The sequence below is a fragment of the Rousettus aegyptiacus genome, unplaced genomic scaffold (genome assembly GCF_014176215.1).
Source record: "Rousettus aegyptiacus isolate mRouAeg1 unplaced genomic scaffold, mRouAeg1.p scaffold_m13_p_1, whole genome shotgun sequence".
Taxonomy (NCBI): Eukaryota; Metazoa; Chordata; class Mammalia; order Chiroptera; family Pteropodidae; genus Rousettus; species Rousettus aegyptiacus.
In genome coordinates, this window is record NW_023416284.1 from 130,509,885 (window position 1) to 130,534,709 (window position 24,825).

The 24,825-nt window shown below is 35.9% G+C and overlaps 1 protein-coding gene across 1 annotated transcript; it reads right to left on the reverse strand.

The window, feature by feature from the left end:
• Positions 1 to 601: 601 nt before the first annotated feature.
• Positions 602 to 24,810, reverse strand: UBE2J1 (ubiquitin conjugating enzyme E2 J1). Its single transcript, XM_016140616.2, has 8 exons — positions 24,496 to 24,810; positions 17,347 to 17,420; positions 16,312 to 16,443; positions 14,053 to 14,137; positions 13,685 to 13,790; positions 11,447 to 11,576; positions 7,885 to 8,004; positions 602 to 2,504 (listed from the first exon to the last, which is right to left on the reverse strand). The coding sequence occupies exons 1-8, from the start codon at positions 24,524 to 24,526 to the stop codon at positions 2,226 to 2,228; spliced, it is 957 nt and encodes a 318-aa protein (XP_015996102.1). The 5' UTR covers positions 24,527 to 24,810; the 3' UTR covers positions 602 to 2,225.
• Positions 24,811 to 24,825: the final 15 nt, after the last annotated feature.

Below are 24,825 nucleotides of genomic sequence, written 5' to 3' on the forward strand. Positions count from 1 at the left end.
GTCAGATTGACAACTTAAAGATTTTTAAGTAACACGTGAGCTGAAAGAGAAGGAGAAGAAAATATGCCACTTTCAGATATATGTATCAGGTGCTAAAAAAAAAATCCCAACACAAACAAGAAGGTGGCCTGTCAGTGATGGGTGAGGAAAGAGAGGCGAATCAGAGAGAAGGAGCTGCATAATGCAAAACCATTTTAGCTGAATCAATCAGAAAGTATAGGTACATCCCATGGAAACATGCAACAAGATCACACAGATCCGAGGTTGTCTCACGTGTGACTAAGAGGAAGTGGAGGAAGATTGTTCCTAGCACAAGATTAATCTCAGCATAGGTAGAGAGCACAGGGATTTCCTTCTCAAGTGATGACATTACCTGGTCTTCTAGGGTCAGTGACCTCTTGCTAGGAGGCCATTTATCATTGAACCAATATTTCTAATATCTTATGTTCTAAATCAAGACTTCAGAATGTATTTTCTCACAGCAACAAAGTTATAAAGTGGTAATCTATAATTTTCCTGACATATGAGGTCTCCATAAAGTCCTTGGGCTTTTTAGATTTTAACAACTTCAGCTGTAGATATAACAGAAACAATCTGTAAACACTTTTAAAATGCTAATTTATTAAGGTTTAAGACAATTATGTATTATATAATAGTATACAATATGCTCATATTTTATCTGCAGACAGAAAACAAAAACTGGCTATCGGATGAACACAGAAATTGTGTCTGATAGTTAATAGAACTGAAGTCCCATAGCAGGAATAAAAATTCAATTTGCCTTTAAAATCATTTTACAAATTGTTTCTATCTTGTCCATAATTTCAGTTATTAAAACCATATAAGGACTTTATGAATACCATCCCCCAAAATATTCAAATACATTATGGACTAACTCTTGTGGACTGGTCTAGAACCTAAACACCATATAGAACATCAAGCTGTAAAACAAAAAAACAAAACAAAACAAAACAAAAAACAAAAAACCTTATATATACATTTTAGCACATAACCTAAATGTAAGTGAGGGGCTGCCTTTATTTAAAAATTAAACCTACATTAAAATACTCTCAAGAGTACCTTCAATACTGCTACTGAACATGCTGAAGGCAATGTTTTTCTGTGATTATATGTTCTCACCAGGCATTATGATGGTAAAATTATCTACTAGAGTCTGTGGAGCTAGCTAGCACTAAGTTATTTATTGATTTTGCACTGAATTTATTTCTTGGACTTTCATTAAGTGGACAATTCCGAGTAAAGGTCTTTTTAATTTCTATCACTGTTGCTTAGGCCCGGAGCTTTTCTATTAAAATGGTACATGAAATATTTCAACATTATGCATATTGTAGAATAATTAAATTGATAGTAATTACAAAGCTAGGCATATATACATCTCAAAAGATATACAATTCAAAGCAGATCGAACATTCAATTCAAATCTTAAGATCCTCCCACTTAACTTCTGGAATAAAATGAAATCATTTCCTGGCTTGAACTCTTTTTCCTCCCTCCCTCCCACCCTTCCTTCCTTAAAACAAAGATCTGTGGAGGATTGTACTTAAATCTTATGTGCGTATTGGAGAGAATGGGATAACAGCATATCAAAGTGGTTACATAGAATTATCTCCTCTTCGAGTAACATCCAACAACCAAGATGTAATCTCATTTCCTCATAAATATTTAACTGAAATAGTAACTTTCACTGAAGAATGTTTCGGACTCAAAGTATGTCACAGAATGGGTAATTCCAGTATGTTTCCTGTGAATGACATTTTAAGTAAACTATTTGAGGGGATTTACTTTCCCTTTTCAACTCTTATCCCTGTATCATTCTACATAAGTAGAAACAGAGTACTCAATAAATGATATTGAGTAACTACTAATATTCATTGGAACTTAAAACACCATCTTTTATCCAAAAATTTAAAAGGGCTATACAGAAAAGTATCACAAATTTACATAAAAAGAAACCGAGGCATGAGAAACAAGATTTTCCCTGTAAAGGAGGTCATATAGTGAGACAAGGGACTTGACTTCCAATCCCTTAAACTAAGCAAGACACAGTCTGAATGTCTAGCTATATTTATAATGAATTTATAAGAATCAAAAAAGGAATGAAGAGGAAATACAAAATAATTTTTTGTAAACAATTCTTAGATTATACCCAATGCAGAATGTTTAATGAAGCAGTTGAGTCACAGCTCTTAAGACACAAAACAATATTATAACTCAAAGTCAAATATGTACTCATTGGCCAGATATATTCGTCGGAATATGAGAGCTGCCAATGCCAAAGTCAAGATGACAATCAGTACAGCGGATCCACCATGATCAGTGTGGTTGTCTCTTGGCTGCTGGCCCTGGATTACATCTGGTGAAGTAGACGACCTTCTTTGACTCTGCTGCTGGGCCCTGCGCTGTCGAGGACTCATGGAGGTATTCTTAGCTACAGGTTGGACAGGTTGTTGAAGGGATGCTCCCGAGGGGTTCTGGACACCATACTAGAAATTTTTTGAGAAATTCTGTTTGAAATTGGCAAATTAAACTTATACATATACCTGTTATGTATTCAAGAGTACAAAGAAACTCAGAGCACTAAATATGACCAAGGGCAAAACTACCAAGAATTATCTGAATGTGGAGACTAACAATTTACCTGAGTAAGCCAGCAATACAACTTACTCTGAGTATTCACCAGGTGGAAGAGAAATTGACCAGTAACAAAAATAAGACAAGAACAGAGTTTATCCATATTCTCTACAGACGGCTTTCTACTCTCCCTGAGCAGCAACTCAAATAGAATCTGCTAGGTATCTGGGCGCCCCCTTCTTTCAGTAAAGTCAAGGAAAGAAGTATTTTGATTTCCACTTTCTGCTTGAAAATTTTAAAAACCCAAATGGCAAAAACAACATGTTTCTTTCACTATTATGTTATTACGTCAACATGCTTCTTATGCTCTACAAAATAGAGTATAGGAAATAATTTCAAATCACATGTTCTTTGCAGCAATGTTGTAAAAACTAGATGTGGTTTTTAAAACAGGCTTATCCTTTCTCAATATTCTTGTCAATGAATTAAACACAAGTCTAGAAGAACTCTATAACTGTGTGTTTGAACCGTGTTACTTTGTGATGTTGAGAGTTCCCTGGATATATGCTGAGAATAATTTGGAGGTAGCTGTGGGAGACTCAATGTACCCTCTACTTTGGCACACTAGCTGCCTCCCATAAAGCACTTGATATCAATGGCTTTCTATCCTTTAAAGATTGCTCCGTCAAAGCATAACCACAGTGTGGCACTGAGTAATTCAAAATCTTATAGTTAATAGATAAGAAAGCTCTATAAAATATGAATTCCATTTTATTCAACAGACACTTTACCCATTTTAACCTGATGACCTTTAATTCTTTTATTGAAAACAAGCTTATATCGATTATATTAGTGCCAGAACACATTTTTTCAAATAAAAAAGGATGCTGTTTTATTCAAAATAACTTCAAAAATTGAGCAAATATATGTGAGAAGAGACCCCCTGCCTTCTTATGGGAAACAGCAACATTCATAGGTCAGGGGTGGAAGTGTGTGTGTGTGTGGGGGGGGGGCGGAATTAAAGAAGGGAAAAAAATTGAGCAAATATAAAACATTTTAAATAGTTTTCATTACAGAAAATTTTTAATATTTAAAGAAAAAAGAATCAAATAATGTAATTCAAATACTTTTTTTAAAAAAAGGTTAGAGGATAGTCTTTGTGCTGGCCAATAGCTATAAACATTAGGGGGAAAAAACTGCTTATCTAAGTTATCGGCAGAAGAAATTATATTTTAAATTTGACATTTATCTCAGTATCAAAAGGCTTAAATAATTTTAATTTCTTAAAACTATCCCTTGGAACACTCAAATGTAGTGAACCATAACACAGCAGTAAAAAGGAGCTACTGACGTTTAATTAAAAATAAGTTAGTGCTGATACTGAATTAGAGTTGCATGAACTTGGATTTCTAAACTTCACAGCTTTTGGAGCAATCTGATCATTAAATAAAGCAAATATACAAAGCCGCAGCATTATATGAGGTCTCATATTGTCATAGGTATCGTATAGTGACTTAATACTTACTGAGTTGAAGTGAGTTCTAGCAGCCAATAAAACAACATTCCATTTGAAATCTCCCATTATTTCAATTGCTCAGCTCAGATAAGTGTCTGACTGAGCAAGAATACTCAAAGTTTATAAAGAAAAATGGGTCAAAGAAAATAAAAAACATAACAGTTTACCAATCCAGAAACTAGCACAAAGATTAACTCAATTTAAAGCTTTTATTTTATATATGTTATTTTTTCCATTAGTTTGAGGGGAGAACACTCTCCTGCCCATGTGCCTGACTAAAATAGGAAGCCTTGTTATTACTAGAATGGCTTTGCCATTCATAAAAGTGTGACTTTAAACAAGTTATTTAACCTAAGACTCAGCTGCCACATCTGTACAACCAGGCTAATAACCAATTCAGTAGTTGTGAGGATTAAAAAGGATAATGATATAAAGTGCTTAGTATACACAATTACTTATTAAATGTTAGTTATTCTTACTATTGTTACTATTAAAATATTCACTTGGAGGCACCAGATTTAGGTTAAAAAAAGTCATTATGCTACTTAGGATAGCTTTTCTGATCTTTATAAGATTAATATAGTCAGAAAAACAATCTTTTTTAAAACATTGGCTTTAGATATATTAATACATGCACTTAATGGAAATACTTATATAGATATACTGCTTTAATTAGGTTCTGTATTTTATTTCTGAAACCTTTTGGATAACATATTACTAACACCTAGTGCTGCAATATTATAAAATTCTAAAATTTTACTTATTTAAAATAATCATATCAAGGGAAAACTGTAATAACCCCAAGGTTATAGGCTCAGAGTAACCTAGATTATTTGGAGTCGAAGGACTAATTGGACTAAATTTTGGTAGTTCATATTGAACTGCCAGATGGAGAATCAAGTCAGCTTTAGAATTTTCAAAATGCTTTAAGTTTGGTAGTAGGACTTCTACATCTTTGCTGTTTACCTAAACTTGTCCAGACACACATATAAGACTTAAGGCATAATAGTTGCTATTTCCTTAACTAAGATGAAACTAACATTTGTTAAATTTAAAAATATTTAAATTTAATTTAAATATTTTTTTAAATCACAGGCACAGATAAGTCACATATAAGTTTTTCTATTATAACCTGGAATAACCAGTATCTGTGAGGGAGTTTTGTGTTTGCTTTTGAATACAAAATGGAATGGCTTATTCAAAATCTCAATTCCTGGGAAGAGGGAAAAAATCTGATAGACTGGAAAAACATAAAACTATCATCAGTATTTTTCCCATTTCTACATAGCTAAAAAATCTGCGTCAACAAGCAACAGATGGCCTAATGTTATCTGCTGTATTTAGACTTTGGGCAATCTCTCGCCCCCTCAAGGCTAAAAAAACAGCTTATCTGGGATTTAATATATATCATCTCATTGAATTTATATTACACTTGCAGCCACCCTTGGCCAAAACTAGGTTTCAGTTAACTCTATAGTGATCAAATTATATAATCGCACTCTGAAATTTGTATGCAAATGTAATTAAAAACCTAACTCACAACCAGAGACAATTTATTGCTTATCGGTATTTTAACCAGAATTATTATCTATGAAAGATTTATAAGTTTTATGTGCTTTAAAATCAAAATGAAAAATATTACTATAATAACATTATTGTTTTTGCTAATTTATTTAAACTTCTTGCTTTAATTATATTCCTAGTATTTTTTTAAAGTGCTAATCTTAAGATTCATTTATTCAATCAACAAATATGTATTGGCCACCTTTTCTATATATAAGAAAACACTATGCCAGGCAGAGAGGATACAGTGTAGTAGAAAGAGAGCCCCGATTCTCAAGGAACTTACATTTGGGGAAGTGAGATGGACAATAAGTAGTTATAAAATAAATTACAACTGGAATAAATATAACTGGAATATGCAACAAGAAAATTCGACAAATTTAAAATAAACTAAAGCTAGATTTAAATACATCACAAATATTAAGAGATTGTCCTTAGCGGTATGAAATAAAGATTTACTAGCCTCCTTTTTGTAATAGGAGGGTTCTAAAAAAACTATTTATGAAATCTAAAAAATTGGAATTTTAAAGGTAAAAAGTTAAAACGTACACTGGCTAAAACAAATTCATTATATTCCTCTACAATTCATAAAATTATGTGGAGATCATGTAAAAGAGAGCATCCTCTCCCTGCTTTCTCCAAACTAGTTCTCTGCCATCTCACTCTTTAAATAGGAGACAGCCACTCAAGACTACCCAGTCCCACTTTACAGTAAGTTATTCCTGAGTAAGGGCAAATCTGTTATTTGCCCAGTTTCTATTCCAATTTTCCTGGCCCTTTAAAATCCTCTATAATTGGAGGGGGAGGAGAATGATGTGGTTACTCAACCAAACCACCTGTTACCAAAAGACCCCAAAAGGCAATTCATCTCTAATATACAGAAAGGCAATGTTATTCTCCATAATCCTAACTATTTAACAACAATCCAGTCACATTTTCCTAATAAGTCTCTCTGATGACCTAGGCCCACCAACACTGGGACAACAGATCAGGGCACAACTAACAACGCCCATAGCTCTCACTCAGTCTTTTGTTAAATAATTATTTATTGGATACTGTGTGCAAGGCAGCACTATCCATCAGCACTTTTTGTGATGATAATGTTCAATATCTGTATGGTCAATATGGTAGCCATTAGCCATATGTGGTTATGAATTACTTGAAATGTAGCAAGTAGTGACTGAGTAAATGAATTTTTAATTAAATTTAATTCTGAATAATTTAAATATAAATTTTGATAGTTACATGTGGCTAGTACCTACTGTATTGAACAGAGCAGGTCTAAGGCAAATCTTTGGTTCCAAGTCTTTATTAAGTCAGTGCCTACCTATCAAAGATAGAGTGCCCATTAATTAATTAATTAATTGATTTTTAGAGAGCCTATTTAGAAAGTGGCCAATATATGTATATTTTATTTTATTCAGGCTATAGTGAAGAAGCGCCCAGTTGGGGCCCCTATAGTAGATGCCTCACAGCATCCCTGGCCTCACCTTTCCTTACCCTATAGCTTAACAATAGATTGTCCCCTGTGGCTTGACCCAGAGTTTGGAAATGTCCCCTGCCATAGAAAGTTGCCCTGAACTTATAATTAATGCCCTTATGCTTACTGATCACAATTCTTCTGGTTAGCATTCTTTCCAGACTACTCCCATCTTTGTTCCTGGGCTGCTAATGCCACCGGAAGACCATGCTGCCAGAGGAACGGCTCCATGAATCACGATAGATCCCTCCAACCCCTGGAATAATGCCCAGATTTTTCCTTAAATACCCTAAACCAGACTGAGAAGGCAAGGCAGTTTTGAAGGTGTTAACCTGCTGCCTTCTCAGATCACTGATGCCCTGACGATAAACGCTTATTCTAAATAGCCAAGTCCTGTGTCAGTCTACTGGCTGAGCAGTACGAGCAGCACAAGCAGCACGTGTCCTGGACTCAGCTGCCCTCCTGTTACAGTAGCACTAGAGAAATCATAGAATTCTGGAGGGACGATAGAACCTAGAAATTATTTAGTCCAGTCCCATTTAACAAAAAAGAAGTCCCAGAAAGTATGAATAACTTGCTTAAGATGATACAGTAATTCATTAGAGAGCTAGGCTAGAATCCAATTGTTAAGAGAACCAAAATATTCAGATATTTCATCTAGGGATCTCCTCCTCCTATTGCAAGTAATGATAATAAAATAGATATACATGTATGTAAAAGAAAAGAACCATACCGATGTACTGGCTGTAGCATCCTGGAATGTTGTAGGTATATTGTCCTGTAAATCATTTAGTGAAAAAGAGTGGTTTAAGTCTGACTCGGCAATAGTCTTTCCAGATGAATTGACTTCTGCCTACAAAAAAGATATACCCAAGAACAGTGTTACAAGAGAAAATATACAGAATAACCCACAAACTACTAAATTCCCTCTCTTGGATTTATTTTAATTGCTCCTCTGATATCAATATTAGGTATTACAGAAGAGGTACAGACAATCCCTGCTCTCAAGAGGCAACTTGGTGAGGGACAGAACTAACACCCATGGTTCATAATCCACAATTACAAAAATCTCTAAAGTTTTTTGTAATTTTCAGGCAAAGCCTAACATGTGAGGATGTTAACAGTCTTTATTCCACAGTAGTGTAAATATTCCCAGGTTTGCTGATGAAATATTAATGGATTTGATTACGGGGTTCTGCACCAGATCCTACTAATAGGTGTTAATATGTGGTATATGTTTGGTATTTCTAAAATCTGAAATTCTGATGTATAAAACACATCTAGCCCTAAAAGTTTCAGAGAGGTGATTTAATATGCAATAGGAACCTTCAGATGGAAGAAAATAACCAACGTTTATTAAGCACTTCCTCTGTCGGACACAAGAAAATAGAAGAAAAAAATTTCTCTCAAGAACTGGACCCTGGAAGGACAGATAGGATGAAGAGAGGTAAAGAAGAGGGAGGTTGACATTTTTTATGGAGCTAATTAAATTCCAGAAGTAATTATGTTTGGGTAAAAGATATGCAGGAAAAAAAAGATATGTAAGAGATGCCAAAATATTAACAGCGGTTACTTCTTGGCAATGGGATCATATATGACTGTTATTTTCTTATTCTTTACCCATATTTTCTATAATAGTTAAAACTTATTAAGCCTCAGTGGCAATTCTAAATACTATATATTTAACTGAGTATTAACTTCTATAATCCTCATAAAAATCCTACAAGGTAAGGACTATTACTATTTACAGATGAGAAAAAAAAACAAAGTGATTAAATAATATGTCTGATGTCCTACTACTAATAAACAGCAAAGCTGGAATCTGAACCCTGGCATTGTATACCAGAGTTTAAGTTTTAACCACTATATTTATAATGCCTTTGTGAATGTATTTTAGCAGAGCTTTTTTGTTTTGTTTTGTTTTGTTTCTTTTAGGGACATTCTAACTTCATAGCATTTGAAGAAAAGTTCAGGTTTAATTTGATCCCTGTGCTCTGTCTGGGTTCATTAATTTCTCACAGCACTTACAAATTTATTAATTCATCTGACTAGTGATGAGTTTATTTCTAATCAGTTTTTCTTTTCCTAACATAAAGCTTACTAAGGGTAATGAATTAAAGTCATAAACTTGTATGGAAAAATAGTCATGCTTTGTAATTAAGGTTGCCATATATTTCATGGGATATATTTATACTAAAAAATTATTTCTTGTTTATCTGAAATTAAAATTTAACTGGGTATCCTGTTTAATTTCATTTAATTTGCTTAATCTGGTAACCCTATGTGAACTATATAATATATCCTCCTGAAATATTGTTTGGGTAAAAATTTTAAAAATAAAATTATACAGTAAATGTTTTAGGAAGCTAAACATCTACCTTTTGATAAAGACGTACATAATAAATTTGGATTTTTATATATCTGGCTTGCTTTAGATGCAGTATACCTTTGTGTGTTTTATAAATTCGATTTTTAAAAATGTTTATTTTGTATATTAACTATTATTTATCCTCCCTCTTCCAACAACAAGTTATACTATCTCTTAATATACAGATTCCACAACAGTTTAGAAGTATATCATATTCTACTCACTTAGGTGCCTACATTTCATGATTTTTGAGGTCTCCTTCAGGTAAAAGGCTAGCCTGTTGTGAACTGTGAGACTTTTTGGCTCTGAGCCATCAACCCAAGAGTTCCATCAAGGATTTTTGGTAACCATGGTAACGATATGGCTAGGCTGTATGCCTAGACATATATATGCTCTCTATATGCATCATTTCATCCAATCCTGATAATCCTATGAGCTAAGTAAAATCATTATCTCCATTTTACAGATGCAGAAACCAAAGGCCTAGTAACTGTCTATGGTTTCACAAGCAATAAGTGAAAAGTTCTAAGATTCAAACCCAGATCTAATTCCAACATGATTTTAACTCTTACCCACACTAAAATGTTTCCCATGGTGGGCAAGGTGGCGGAGCTTGTTGTGGACCTTCTGAAATACGGGAAATGCAAAGATTTACTGAGAAAAGGGAAGAATCTAGGAAGGCTGAACATAACCAACTGGTGAAGTATGGTTCTGTAGCACCCTGTGAGGATCTAAAGTAGGATGGAGAAGATTGTCTCTGTCTCTTAAGAGACGGCTTTGCAATCTAAAGCCCAGAATTTGAAGTCTTATCAGCATGAAAATCACAAATTATAAACACTTTGAAATAAGGGTATCCACTATTTTTGCATACATAAGAATCAGCAGGAGGACTGGTATAAGGAATCCCGAGCCCATTCTTAGAGATTCTGATTAAGTTCTAACTCAGTGGTTCTGCATAGAATCTGAAATATAGACTTGCTGCCTACTGTTTTACAGTGACCTTCCAGGAATCCTTAGAGCCATGTGAGTGCCAATGGGTATACATTTTGAGACATCCTGCTAGAGACTGTGAGTTCCTAGAAGACAGGAACGTGTTGTACCTCCCTGTGTAACCTCAAACTTGGAACAGTGGCAGATATATTTCCAACAAATGCTGAGAGGTAATAACAAGGAATGCTGAAAGGGAAGGGTTTCCACTGACATTTCGGGCTGCTAGAAAATAGCCAATTATAATTCTAATTATGGCTAAAAAGTTTTCTTCCAGCTTTTGTAAGTGCAAAGTGTTGACTTTGATTTTCAGGGTCTACATTTCTAGGGGGTAGGGAAGGTGGTAATGGTGAGCATATAACGTACAGTAAAATCTTTACTATGCTTTCTTTATCAGTGAGACCAGAGCACACTACTTAGCATGTGAATATGCATATGTGCCTTCCTCCTTTCCACAGCTGACACTGGAGATTATACTCAAGCTTTTGAGGAAGACCCTTAATGAGAAACTGATCCTTTTATTTACTTATTTTTTTTTAAACTTTTTGCAAGTAGCTTTTAATTTTTTATTTATTTTTTAATTTTTATTTTTAATTAGAGTTGACATTCAATATTACTTTATATTAGTTTCAGGTGTACAGCATAGTGATCATTTTTAAATTAATGTACAAAGAGATTCCCTGATTAGTCTAGAACCCATCTGACAGCATACATACTTATTACATACAATATTATTGACTATATTCCCTATGCTATACTTCACTACTCCATTACTATTTTGTAACTATCAATTTGTATTTCTTTGTACATTATTAGTTTTGTAATAAAAATATTATTTGTAAAAACGTTAGCAATACAATTAAATTGCTTTACTTTCTATCTAATTTGAAAGTAAATAAAAGAGCTACATAATTGGAATGTATTTACCAATTTAGAGTACCTTAAAACTGATTTGTCTAGCCAGTTCCTTGGCTTCTTGGTCAGCTTTGCTTGAGTCACTTCCAGATTTTAAAGGCAATAGGACATCCTTCATGGTGCTGCCACATCCCTCACAACAGAAATCTTGGGATCTGGTAGGAAATAATTTTTTTTGATGGGTATAAATCAAATACTTGAATGTTAATTTGAGACACTCAAATTATGAATTAAATTTTTTAAAAAAAGAACACTGGATAATTCCTTATCACATTCATCTACATGTAAATTAGACAATTACGGCAATAATTATAATTCTGAGACAAATATACAAGTTAGGTTAGTATAAAAGAAAATTCATGCCAATTATATCTCAATTTTTAAAACACCTAAAATTAAAAATAAAATGCAGGCTTAGATTCCATTATTTTCCCAATATACTACCTAAAGAAAAATAAGTTTTAGATTTATATGATGAAATATATAAATTGTCTAAGTACACTGTCCTCAAGATCACACATAACAAAGCCTATGTTAAGCTTGTGAGAAAAGTACATTATAAAGCTCAAATTATTTTTCACAGAAACATATATAAAACAGTAAAGAAGCCAATTAAAAACAGAATTGAGATATTTCCAGGAAAAAAAACTCACAAATCCTATTCCTCTAAATACCAGTACAACTTGAAAAACAGAAAACTTGCGAAAAATCCAAAGATTCTGAAATTTATTACTCAATATATTAAGTAGATACTCAAGATAACCTGTTAACTACACTTCCTTCAGATTTATTTGTTTTATTATGTTTTCATTTTCTCTTTTGTGTTTCAGATATAGCCAAAAGTTCCCTAAAGCTCAGGAGAGTGTGGAGGATTTATATGACTCAAAGTAAATATGTATAATATGTAAAAATGTATACTGATACACTGAACTTCCTTTTAAAAAATTATTTTACTATACTTCTAGTTCAACATAATAAAAGCCTTAGGTCTTGAAGAACATGCTATTTAAATGTATTAAGTAGCTTCATGTAAACAAAATATATGTAAAAGTAGCATTTAGTAATTAATGACGAAATTTTTTTGTTTTACCAGAAGCAGCATTGCTACCTATACCCTCTTGAGAATCAGTTCTGGCCAAATCATCTGTCCCAAAAAAGTGTCCACTTTTAACTGAGAAGTCAGATGAAACTTAAAGGAGAATGTTTATTTTGAATATGTGAGTTTATCCACAAAGATAGCAAGCTACCATGGTTAAATGCAAAACCAGGTTTTTAAAAAGTCTCTAATACAGACGAAGAGCCTAGAAGATATACACTGAGAAGTATAAAACAAAAAAAAATCAAGTTTTTTTTTTTTTTTACCTTGTCCATGAAATGTACTGGATAAAAGTATCGAGATAGAAAGCCAATATAAAAACCAAACAAAACAGATGCCATGTATTCAAAGTACATGTAATATTTTGTAAATAGTAGCTACAAGTAAGTATATATAGCCCCAGAACTTGGGAATAAGGTTTAAAAGAAAAGTTGTTAATGAAACCAAGGACTCTACCAAATTTTTCAGACACTAGAATCTATTTGATTTAATAAACATCTGTAAACAGCTTATTCTAGGCTGTGCTAGGGTAAGATATACTATTATTTAATTCATATAATATGTTTGAAGGATGGTAGGCAACAGAGTCCAGAACAGGAAAGTGATTGAAATCAAGAATTAGTCTTAGCGCTCACTACTCAAAGGAGAGGATACTCTGAATCTAATAACTAATCTGGGTTGTACAGACAGAATGCACCTGGAAAAGCAAAGAAGGCAGTACTACTGGGAAACCACAACTTGATAAAAGAAAATCTCCTTTGCTTTATTCCAAATCATTTATTGAGCACTTGCTATGTGCCAGATACTACAGATATAAAGATGGATTCCCTACCTACCCTAAAGGAATTTTTAATCTTGTGGAAAGTTACATATAAATAATTGTTCTAGTTCTTTTCCATCTGTAATACTGACCAAAAGGAGACAAGTGACCAGTACTGTTTCTCAGAACGGTTTTTCTAGTTCTAAACCTAGAGAGCATGAAATCATTTCGTCAGACTTTGATCACTCCTGGATAAACTGGTACAACTGAATTTCTAAAACAGCAAAACTAAGACCACATCTTATACCCAAGGTAACTAACAAAGTAAGAAACAGAGCCTATCTCCTAAGGGCCATTATCCAGAATAGTATTTGGATCTTAAACAAAGAATGAAATGCAAAACTTACTTTTTGGCAAGTGCTCTTCTCTCCTCAGGTGTGTAATCTAGAGAACCTATGGCTCCCTCTCCTTTTGTTGGCATAAACCCAATGATGGCTAATAATGCTGTTCTTACTGAAATAAAAAGTAAACATCAATCTACATTGTTTTGTAAAAGGAACTGAGTTTACTCTGGAAAAAGAGACACTGAAGAGACAAGAGGGCTGTAGTAAAATGAAGTCCAAAATCTAGATAAGGAAAAGCATTTTTATTATTTATTCAATAATATCAAATTATTTATCAAAAACAGCTTAAATATCAACAGGGCATTATACTATATAATTATGACTTGATTAAAGTTATACAGGATTTATATTCACTTTAAAGTAATACTCACTACTCCATGAAGGCTGCCAAGTTTCAGGATGATGTCCTGAGATGCTCAAACAGATTTTCTTGCCTACTTCAAACCGTCCATTAGCCTTAGGAATAAATAAGGCATTTAAAAATTATATGTGTTTAATATATTATACTTTATAAATATATTTTATATATACTTTTGAAAGATAATTTTAAAAGAATGTAATCTCTAAGAGGATACAGATTTTTGTCCTCTTATAGACACTTGATAAATATTTGTTGGATTCTGAATGAATAATAAAGGCTCTTTTTAGAAGTTGTAACATCTTTTTGAAACTGAGTTGTACACCTAAAATCTAAATAATTGATATATAAAGATGTTCTGATGTCCTCCTCTGTGTCTAGTACAGTGCTAGGCTCTGTGAAGTATCTAAAAAAGAAGACATGCAGGGACTAGGATAAAACCTAAGGACTTAGTATCACCTAACTAGATATTGGTGAGGAAGGCTCTGAGGTGGGAGTGATTTTCAGAAGGATGATGCAATTTCATAAGATAGGAACACAGAGGAGGAAGATCAGTGATGATGATTTCAGTCTGGATATGCACTCTATTTCCTTGGTGAAAGAGCTATTGATGATGTCTAGCAGGCAGGTAGAAATACAGAAAAGATGACATCAGGGGAAGATATATACATTTTTGGTACTTGACTTCACAGAGGTGTTCACTGAAGCCATTAAATAGAAATAACAGTTGTAGACTGAACTTACAAAATATCCATATTTAGAGGAAGGGTAGGAAAGAAGAGGCACAAAGTTAGAATATAAGCTTCTCATGGGCAGAGAAGTTGACTTACCCACCCACAGGGCAAATAGCACGTGTTTAATAAATATTTGTTGAATGAAGGTTGGAAAAGATAGGAAAGTTTTCAAAAGAGAGGAAGTGAACCAGAAAGAGCAAACACTGAAAATCAGGAGGGCTGGGCTAATTCTCAGCCTCTGTGCTAAATGTGACCACGGTATTAATTAACTCTTGAAATATATCTGTACTTGCTGGTGAACAGTTGTTGCCCCAACTATCCTCCACCAGTTTCCCCATGGACCAGCCCCTCCCCCTAGACCACTTGGCTTTCCCCCATGATCTAGCAACTAAAAGAAGAGACTCCTAATACAGGAGGGCCCTTCTAGCACCTTGCTCTAACCCTCCTTTCAGCTTAACAATTCTAAACATCACCTAATGTATGTTAAACAATTTCCATATGTGAGGAACTTCATGGCGTGGTTATATTTACCATATATAACCCTTCTGAAAGATTAGAAAACTAAATTTCAAAGAGATTATGTAACCTGTGCATGTTGTAATGGAAATAGTGCTGGGCAGAATCCAGGTCTACTGACTCTAAAACTAATGCTCTTTGCATTACACCAAATATAGGTAAAAGCAGCAGTAATTTGGTGTGTACTGATGAATGCCTTTTCTTTCACCATTTGCTACCTCATGAGTGTCACATGTTTAACTTAGATGGAACTGGATGAAGACTAAGAAGAGGCAGTGGGATTTCTCAAAATGGTCTTTGAAATTAGAGTAGTGAGCATGTGTGAAAACCAGAATGCAGCGGGCTAATCTAGAGTTAAGGATGCTTTAAAGGTTATCAAAGAGAAAAACAGGACAACATAAAGTAGTAAGGTTTTGTGCTTTGATTTTGATTTTTTCAGGGTTGGAGATAATTAAACACACTTATAAATTAAAGAAATGAGAAGAATTTGCTGATGGAACACGTCCCAGGAAAGAGGAAACTAGAACAGCAGTTTTCCTTCACATGGAGATAAAATATGTGAAGACAGACAGAAATTCTAAGATATATATAGTAATAATATAGTTAATATTTTTGAGGACTCTGTGTCACTTCTTATTCTAAGAGCTGTATGTTAAAATGAGGAAATTGAGGAAAAGAGTGTCAGAAAAGTGAGAAGCTGAAGGAGATCTGATTAAGAGGTACAATAACATTAACTGCCCTTTCCTGAGTACTTACCATATGCCAGACACTATGCCTAGCACTTTGCACGTATTAATTTCATTGAATCCTAGCAACCCTATGGTAATTATACATTCATTAGCATCAATAATTCCTATAAATTATTTAGGGGGGAGGGATTATAGTACCAAGACCTGGCTCCAAAGGCAAAATTATAATAACGTCCCACTTTATTTCTTAATGTAAATGAGTATGTTGACCATACTTTGCAGCCACCATGAAGAGTTAAATCACAAGCATTCCGAAAAGCCAAGAACTCTTACCGTCAGGAGAATAATGCTTGGTGGTTTCATGGGATACTCTGGTGGCAGTACTATTCGTCCATGATAAACTCCTCCATCAAAATCAGAATCTGGGGGCCCTCTAACTGTGAAATGCCATTCAAAAAGGTTATCCTGAATAAAAACAATAATGAGGAATCAATAACATTAAAAAGTTTGGTTATTTTTTATCAATGACTATTAGAAATGTTATTGGGTGAGAAAAATTAAATGTTTCATGTTATTGCTAGAACAGTTTCTATGCAAAAAATGTCTCAAGTATAAAAGTTATAAATAAAAGCTTTCATGTCCTAAAGAGCTAAATCTTTTTTAAACAAATGCATTTAAAAAATCTGAATACATAACATAATTTTGTTAGGTATTTGTAAATAACATTATAGATTTTAATTAAGTTAAATAAATACCAATTAGTGATTATTATTATAGTTGATCCTTGAACACCATGAGTTTTAGTTTTGCAGACCCACTTATACATGGATTTATAAGTGGTCAGTAATATTAATACACATGCCATAACATTTTACAGTTATCAAGAACTTCGGTTTGCAAAATACTTGCATACACATTAATATATTTTATTCTCACTATTACCAAAAAAAACCACACTGAGCACATTTAAATACCCTCCTTTTACAAACGAAAAGACTGAAGAGATACAGATGTTTGTAAAAAAAAAAAAAAAAAAAAAAAAAGCCCTGACTAGCTGCAAAGACTCCTCTTAAGGGACTAGGTCTTCCAAACTACAAAGAGTATTGAGTCCTTCCCCTCCCTGCCTCATAGTCAAGACCTAAAGCAAATTTAGCATCCAAAACTCATTTTATAGAGACCAGAAATCTGCATGTCCTAAAATGCCTGATTCTGAATGGCCAATGAAGTACTCAGGAAATATAGGAAGTAAAATATATTAATAAACACACCAAAGACATCCGTAATGACTCAAAACAATGAAGAAACAACTTTAAGGAATTTGTTTAAAATATTAAAATTTATATGTAGAAGATGGAGACGGAAACTAACCTCTAAAGGCTGTGCATGGTAATGATCTGTTGGATCTTTCAATTCTGCAGCTTCTTTCATTAAACGTTTAACAGCTAAAATAAAATTCATTAGAGACATTTAAATATACTTTTCCAAGTGATTAGCACAGATTTACAAACCTAATGAAAAAATTTCTACTGTAACAAAACATGTAGCATGTATAGAGGACTGGTTAATGAAGTAGATGGTAAAGGTTTTAATTATGGGATAACAGTAGTACTTGGAGGGGAAGGGAAAGAAATGGAAGCTAGGCATCATAAGTTATGGATATAATATATAGGGAAGTCTCATAAAGACATTATTTGTATTTATATAAGTAAATACATATATAAGTACTTATATATACTTCCTATGTGGTAGCACTGAAACATTAACTCACATAATCCTTAAAACTATGCTATGATAACTACTATTTTTTATCCCCATTTTTGAGTCAAAGAAACTTGTATAAGGTCACACAACTAGTAAATGACAGGGATTCCAACACAAGTAATCCAACTACCTTGTTAAGATGTCTTTATTAACAAAAGCGTGCCCTCTGGAACTCATGCTCACGAACAGTACTCCCCCACCCTCACCCCCCTCTATATTTTTACTTGGGCCTTTCCACCCACTACCTTGCATTAAATTAACAGGACTGTTCCCAGAAGTCACTAAATCTCCATAGCTGTAATTTTCCTTTTGAAATAATTCTTCAGCTTAATTAAAATCTTCAATCAGCTGACCCCACAATCTTCTTTATGCTGCCTATTCCTATATTTACTTCCCTCTTATCCACACTCTTGGCCTTAGGAGTTCCTCTTCCATGCTCCCCTAATAAAATTCAATTCGAGCTGACTCAACCCAACCATATTCTTGGGGTCTAAGCCCAAATAGCTGAGCATTACTGAAGGGGGGTAAAAAAGTCAAAGGGGCATGCACATTGATGCCACTGTAGTTATTATCAACTACCTCCACTGGGACGCAATGTCATCCAATGTTCCTATATTTCTCTTGTAAGCCCACTGGCCCACTCTCTCCAACTAGCATCCTAAGGCTATTTCACAGCTATTTACTCACTTCTCTCCTCTTTTATTTCCATGATAAATGACTGTCAGCAGCCTATTACAATCTATATCCTATCTGTATCTGTACCCTTTTTCTTTCCCTGTTGACTCTCCAAGGTCAATCTTTCGATCCCAATCCCTCCTACCTCAAGCTTCAGGTGCTTAAAAATGTCAAGTTACTGGTTTAGGATAGCAAAGGGGGTTGGGGGGTGGGGGTGGACCCCAAAACAGGTAGCCCAAGGCTCCAGGAAACACCTGGAGTATGCACCAGGTGGACACCTAACCTAAGAGCAGACGAAAGAGAAAAAGAGGTCAGATACTGACATCTGAAAGAAAGCCAGTAGGAATTAGGAAGGTAGGTATGAATAGGCAGAAACAATACAAGTAAAATGTGTGGAAGCATAAGGTGGAGAGAAGTTATTTGAGAAGCAACTCTCACACAATCACACAATCTTGTACCTATCAGAACTTTTGGATAAAATTTCATTTAAATCAAGGGTTCCTAAGGTAAAAAAGAAGTTCTTAAGTCACTGCCCTATTCCATAATTATTAATATTCTTTTCCATCTCCTACTCTGAACTAGGCCCCCGTAAGCAAAGATTTTGTTCAGTTGATCATCAACTATTTATTATTGAGCTCATATTAGATGCTGTAATTATGAACAAAATAAATTATAGTAGTTTTGGTTATCAAGGAACTTACACTCTTGGGTGGGGGGGGGGAGTGGGAGGAATCAATTCAAAACAGCATAATAAATGCCATATTAGAAACATTTACATATTGGGACACTCTCCCCACTCTCAAGTTCTAGACACTGGGCTTTGTTCAATTCTTTGAACACGCTATGCTTCTCTCTACCTCAGACCCTCTTTCCTACATATTGGTCCTTCAGCTTGCAATGCTGCTACCACCACCATTCCTCACCTAATCATCTAGACTGGCTCCCACCAGACCTTTAAGTAACTTCCTTCAGAAGGTGTCTCTGACTACTTCCCTTGTCCATCCTCAGAGGAGTGAACAGAGATTCCCATTTGGACAGATAAAAATCTCTGAGATCTGGGAGGAGTGTGGAGACAAGAAAGGCTCTCCAGGTTATTTAATGCTCAGTCAGTTTTGGAAGCCACTGCCCTAGATTCTAGGTTGAGTTCCTTACTATATGCCCTCATAACACTGTGTCTCTTACCTTTTATAGAGTTCATCTCACTTATAATCATTTAACACGTCTTTCCTGCTAAACAATCTATTTCACTACACTATCCTCAGGACTTAACATTCAGTATATATTCAAATATTAATTGAATTGAATTGAATTGAATTGAATTGAATTGAATTGAGACTATCTTCCCCCAGCAATTCTCTTTCCAAGGGTCTGATTAAAGGCAATGGGTTTCAAATTTATTTGACAATAATATACAATCCTTTGTTCAAAGAAAAGTTTAATGAGAACCTCAATATGTAAAACAGGTAACAGATCTGCTTTGGTAGAAGAGGCCAAGACAGATGGGCCTTCAAGCTCCTTACCCTCCTTCCATCTAGTCTAAGGGATCCATGGAACAAAGATTAAAACCCTCTGGTTTGGAGCACATAAAAATATCATTCTTTTAAATTAATGTTATTAGATATAAGAAAAATCATAGAAGCTTATGAAGTTTATTAGTTTGGTGGCTGTCAGCAATCAAAGATGCCAAGGAGATTGTTTTCCCTTCATTCCTCATCAGCTAGCTGAATAATATTAAGCTGGAGATCAGATTTTATCACATCTTTGCTTCCTCTTCACTTAGCTCATTCAGTTCAGTAGGAGAGAAAAAATGAAACACCCAATAGTATCTGGATATTATGAGAGATATATGAAAGGGTCAGAAATGCTACAAGAATCAATTTAAAGGAATAATCATTGGCTCAACAACTAAACATGCTGATTTTATTAGTTCATAGGTCACACAAGCACATACCATGTGAGAGCTAAAGCCACACTGGCAAACAGAAGGTGAAATTATTCTAGTGTTTTCCTAATCTTTTTTTTTTTTTTCTGAGATAACATATATTATGAACGCCTTAGTGAAAAAGAATGTGGACTCTGGAATTAGAGCTGCATTAAAATGCTGGCTCTGATTCCTTAGGCCTAAATCCTTGAACGAGTCACTTAATCTTATTTTGCCTCAATATTTACATCTGTCAAATGAAAGTTGATAATTTCTTCACATAATTCTCCTTGCCTTTTCACCTCTCCCTTTTCCTCAGGTCACAAGTCATTAAGGTCAGAAATGGACTGGGATACAAAGCCCTCTCAATGGTTCTCCTTGATTCAAAATCAGGCTTTGAGCATATGTAGTTGGCCAGATGGCATGGCTCTCAAGGAGAAATACCACTGCTATGGAATAGTCAAGATTTAAAGTACTGACTGGAGACTAGGGCTACAGCATAGTCTCCCATTCCTGATACTCTATTTCTCGCTGCCACATGGCTAGAGAAAAAACTTTTACCCCTGCCAGCTCCTCTCTTCTCTCTTTGTAAGGTTATTTAATGGAATTCTCCTACCATGGTGAGATAAGATGTGCCAGAGAAGGGATGGAGAGCTCCTGCATGTCTACTCTTGTTATTCATTTTTATGGAGGCCACATGATCACTATGGATCCAAGGTTTAGGTTCCATAGGCCTAGGCATTAGCATTCTTCACATGCCCAGGCTAGCTCACTAGGCTTACACTGAGATCTGGAGACAAAGCTCCAGCTACGGGGATCTTTTACTGCTCACTGTCTCTCGCGCATGTTTCTCTGGGAAAGCAAATATTTTGATATCATCAATCTCCAAAGCATGGGTAAAATGCAGGAGGCAGATAGATATACTGAAGACCTGAACCCAATGTCATGATCTCTTAGTGAAGGCATTTAAGCAGATGTTTAAAGACTAATGTTTTTGCCCATAAAGACCCAGTAAAGGTCTCCATTCAACAAACATTTAAAGATTGGGCAATGGAGACAGAAGAATGACCAAAACCTTCTTCTTGCCTTCAAAAAGCTCACAGCAAGAAAGACATGAAAACAATCACAACACAAACACTGACCAAGTGTGTACAAATACAGAGACTACCTACAGGAGTTGGACAAGACTGAACCTTAAAGAAGCTTTAAGAGGGATTTCAGATGGATTAAAGGGAAGGTATTCCAAGAAGAGGTTCCAACAGGGACCAAGACATATAGGTGAGAAATGCTGCTCCATATGGGGAGTCACCCAGGCAAAAGTGGAGTGGTAGATGGGGCTGAGGAAGGCAAGGATCAAATCATGAGCAGCCCTGTAGGCCAAGCTAAACAGTTTACTTTGAACTTTATCTAGAGCTCTTAGGAAGCTACCGAAAACTTCTCAATTTGAGGAGTGATCTAATCAGGTTTGGTTTTGTTTTAATTGATCTTGGTGTTTAATCAAAATGACAACAGTGACTAATTAGACATATGCGTGTCTGTGTGTACAGGTGTCCATGCTCAAATGCCTGTGTATGTGAGAGAGTTTCAGGGTAGGGGGTGGAGTAAAGGAGTAGACCAAGAGATCAAAGATGATTCCCATGGGTGCTTGGGTGCTGTCAATCCCTGGGATATGAAATATTAAAGTGAGGTGCAAGTTTGGGGACAGATAAAAGACTGATAAATTTTGTTTTATATCTTGTAGATATTTTTTCAGTCTGTGGGAAATCTGGGTAAAAATATTACACCACCATTAAGTTCTATGTATCTACGGCCTAGGAAGAGGATCTTAACTGGACATTAAGACTTGATAATGATTAGCATGACAGTGCATTCAACACCAAGGGTATGGACAGGATAACTCCTAAGTTTCTGACGGAGGCAGTAGAAGCCTTTGCACCAGTCTTTATACATAGGCCAATAATCACCTGGTGGACATGTTCATCAGCCCCTTCTGAGGAAAGCTGCCACAGGAGGTTGGTTCTTTATACATACATAGGTCTCCCTTCTTCATATTCTGAGACTCTACTACCTTGGCCAGAACAGAACCAAAAAGGAACCAGGAAGCTTGATCCAGAGGCAACAACTAACTGACAGGCTAGTCAGGAGGCTTATGAAGTGGCGTCACACAGAGACCTGCTCACAACCACAAGTCCATTGCAGAAAAATCTCAAGTTTTCCCACCTATAAAATGATCAAATTTACTATCAACATGCTAGCACACTGACTCTTAACCAGTTATCTGTATTGTCTTAATTGTCCCATCCATACCTCTAAGACAACTCCACATGAGATACAAAGAAAAAAGGTTATATTCCTTACACTGTGCAGTGTTTTTACTTCCTTTCACATATATATTACTCTAAAAATATCACAGGACTGAGAATAAAACAAAGGAAGGAAGCATTTTCACTATGCCTCCTAGCATTTTCAGGAAGTGCCATTTCTCATTTACTTCACCTCCATGAACACCAAATGAGCTAGCTACACGATAACCAAAAAAAAAAAAAGATTAAAAAAAATTTGTTTTAGAACCGGAACACCTTTGAGGAAATGAAACCAAAAGGAGTAAGCAATTTATTACACAGCTAGAAGCATGTTGACTAAAGCTCAGCCTGCCTGCAGTAGGTCATATATTTTGGAAATGTATAAAATTCTGGAGAATATTAAAGGCTTATCATAATCTCAGGTATGATAACCTATAAAATTGAGCAATGTCCTCTGACAACAATTTCCATTCCAAATTGTACTCTTCTTTACATTTGCATTACCTCTAGACATTTCACTAAGTACTTCTGGTACCCTAAGGAACTTGGTACCATGTGACCAAGGAGTCACCTTACATTTTTACCCAGTTTTATTTAAATCTACCACAATCTAAATAATTTAACCATTCTACCATCTAACCTTAAAATTAAGCTTTCCCTTCCCCCTCTTTAGTCTTTTTTTACCACCTGGTGTTCTTAAGAAATGAGCTGGAGGGAGAAAGTCGTGAACCCACTGAAATTGAACTATATAAATGTATTTTTGGACGAGTCAAAATTTTATAACCAATTCTACCTACTTGGTCCACTAAGTACATTTCTTAGCCTCACAGCACTCAAGTTAACAAACTGGGTTCAATCAATATCCCCAGCTTTTCTAGAGTCTTTGCATATTCCTAAGTATTAAAAAAAAAAAAAAATCAAAGATTCACAATGTGAACTCTTTCCATAAGAATGCGAATCTTGCTGATTCAAACTGAGAAGCTCCTTTTTTGGAAGAAAAAAAAGAGCAACAGCAAGAGTTGGTCAAACCATCACTATTACCTTAGGATTACCATTTAGTGCTGAAGTGTGAAATTTCTCTCTTCCGACAAAATTATCAAGGTACAGATAGAATAAATATCATTTATAGAACCCAGTGATTCATTTCAAGCCTGCCTTGATCTGAGAGAGCCGATTACTTTCCTTGCATCTTTCTAATGCACCAGAAAAGAATTTGAGGCTTAGTAATTGGGCTGCTTCTGTGAATGAGGCAGGGGCATTAAATACAATAAAAGAAGTCTTGATGACTGAATATGGATATATATCATATTAGTATGACAAAACATCATGGATAGCTCTAAAGTACACGGCTCAACTAGTTTCCTAAGCTCTTTGGTTAACCAGTTTAGTACAGAACATTTCCTTTATGTCTGCAATTCTATTTGCCCCAAATGCTGTAAACAGGGTATTTAAATTACTATCCTCAAATGCGAGCGAGTCAAACACCAAATAAAAGTCCGGTGGCAGCTTCAGAGAAGGGATAACGACGGTGTTCAGGATGCAGTCCGGAGAGGGGCTGCTAACTATTAGCACGGACATCACCTATAACCTGTTTCCGGGGATGCGCTCTTAATTCCGCAGATAAGGGGAGAGTCCCGGTGCTGCGAGGCGCGGCCAGTGCCTGGGCTTGGCAGCCGGTGCCGCTCTGGCCGCCCTGCCCTGCGGCCTGCACCACCCCGGCAGGCGGCGGTCTCGCGTAGACCGCGAAACCGGGAGTGGAGCCGCGAGTGGTGAGGGGACAGCAGCGCCGGGGCCCGGAGTCCGGCGTCACTCCGGTCCATTCTGACGGCGCTGCCCAGCGCCTCCAGCCCTGCTCACCCGGACTCTTCAGGTTGTAGCGGGTCTCCATGTCTGGTCGCCGGCCCGGCTCCGACCCCCCTGCCCGCCGCCGCCTCCTCTCTGCGCCGCCGCTGCCCGCGTCTCGGCCCGGCTCGGGCCAACTGGGCCAGGCCGAGGAGACTCCCGCAGACACCGCCCAGCCCAGGGCCGGACTGAGGACAGGGTGGCGAGGGTACGGGCGAGGCGCGGGCTTCGCGATGGCGCCGCCTTCTCTGCTGTTCCCCCGCCTCCCTGAGGGGGCCGGGCAGGCGCCAGCGCCGGCCGGGGCGTCGCTGAAGCGGGCGCCCGGGCTGGAGGTCGGCCTCGTGG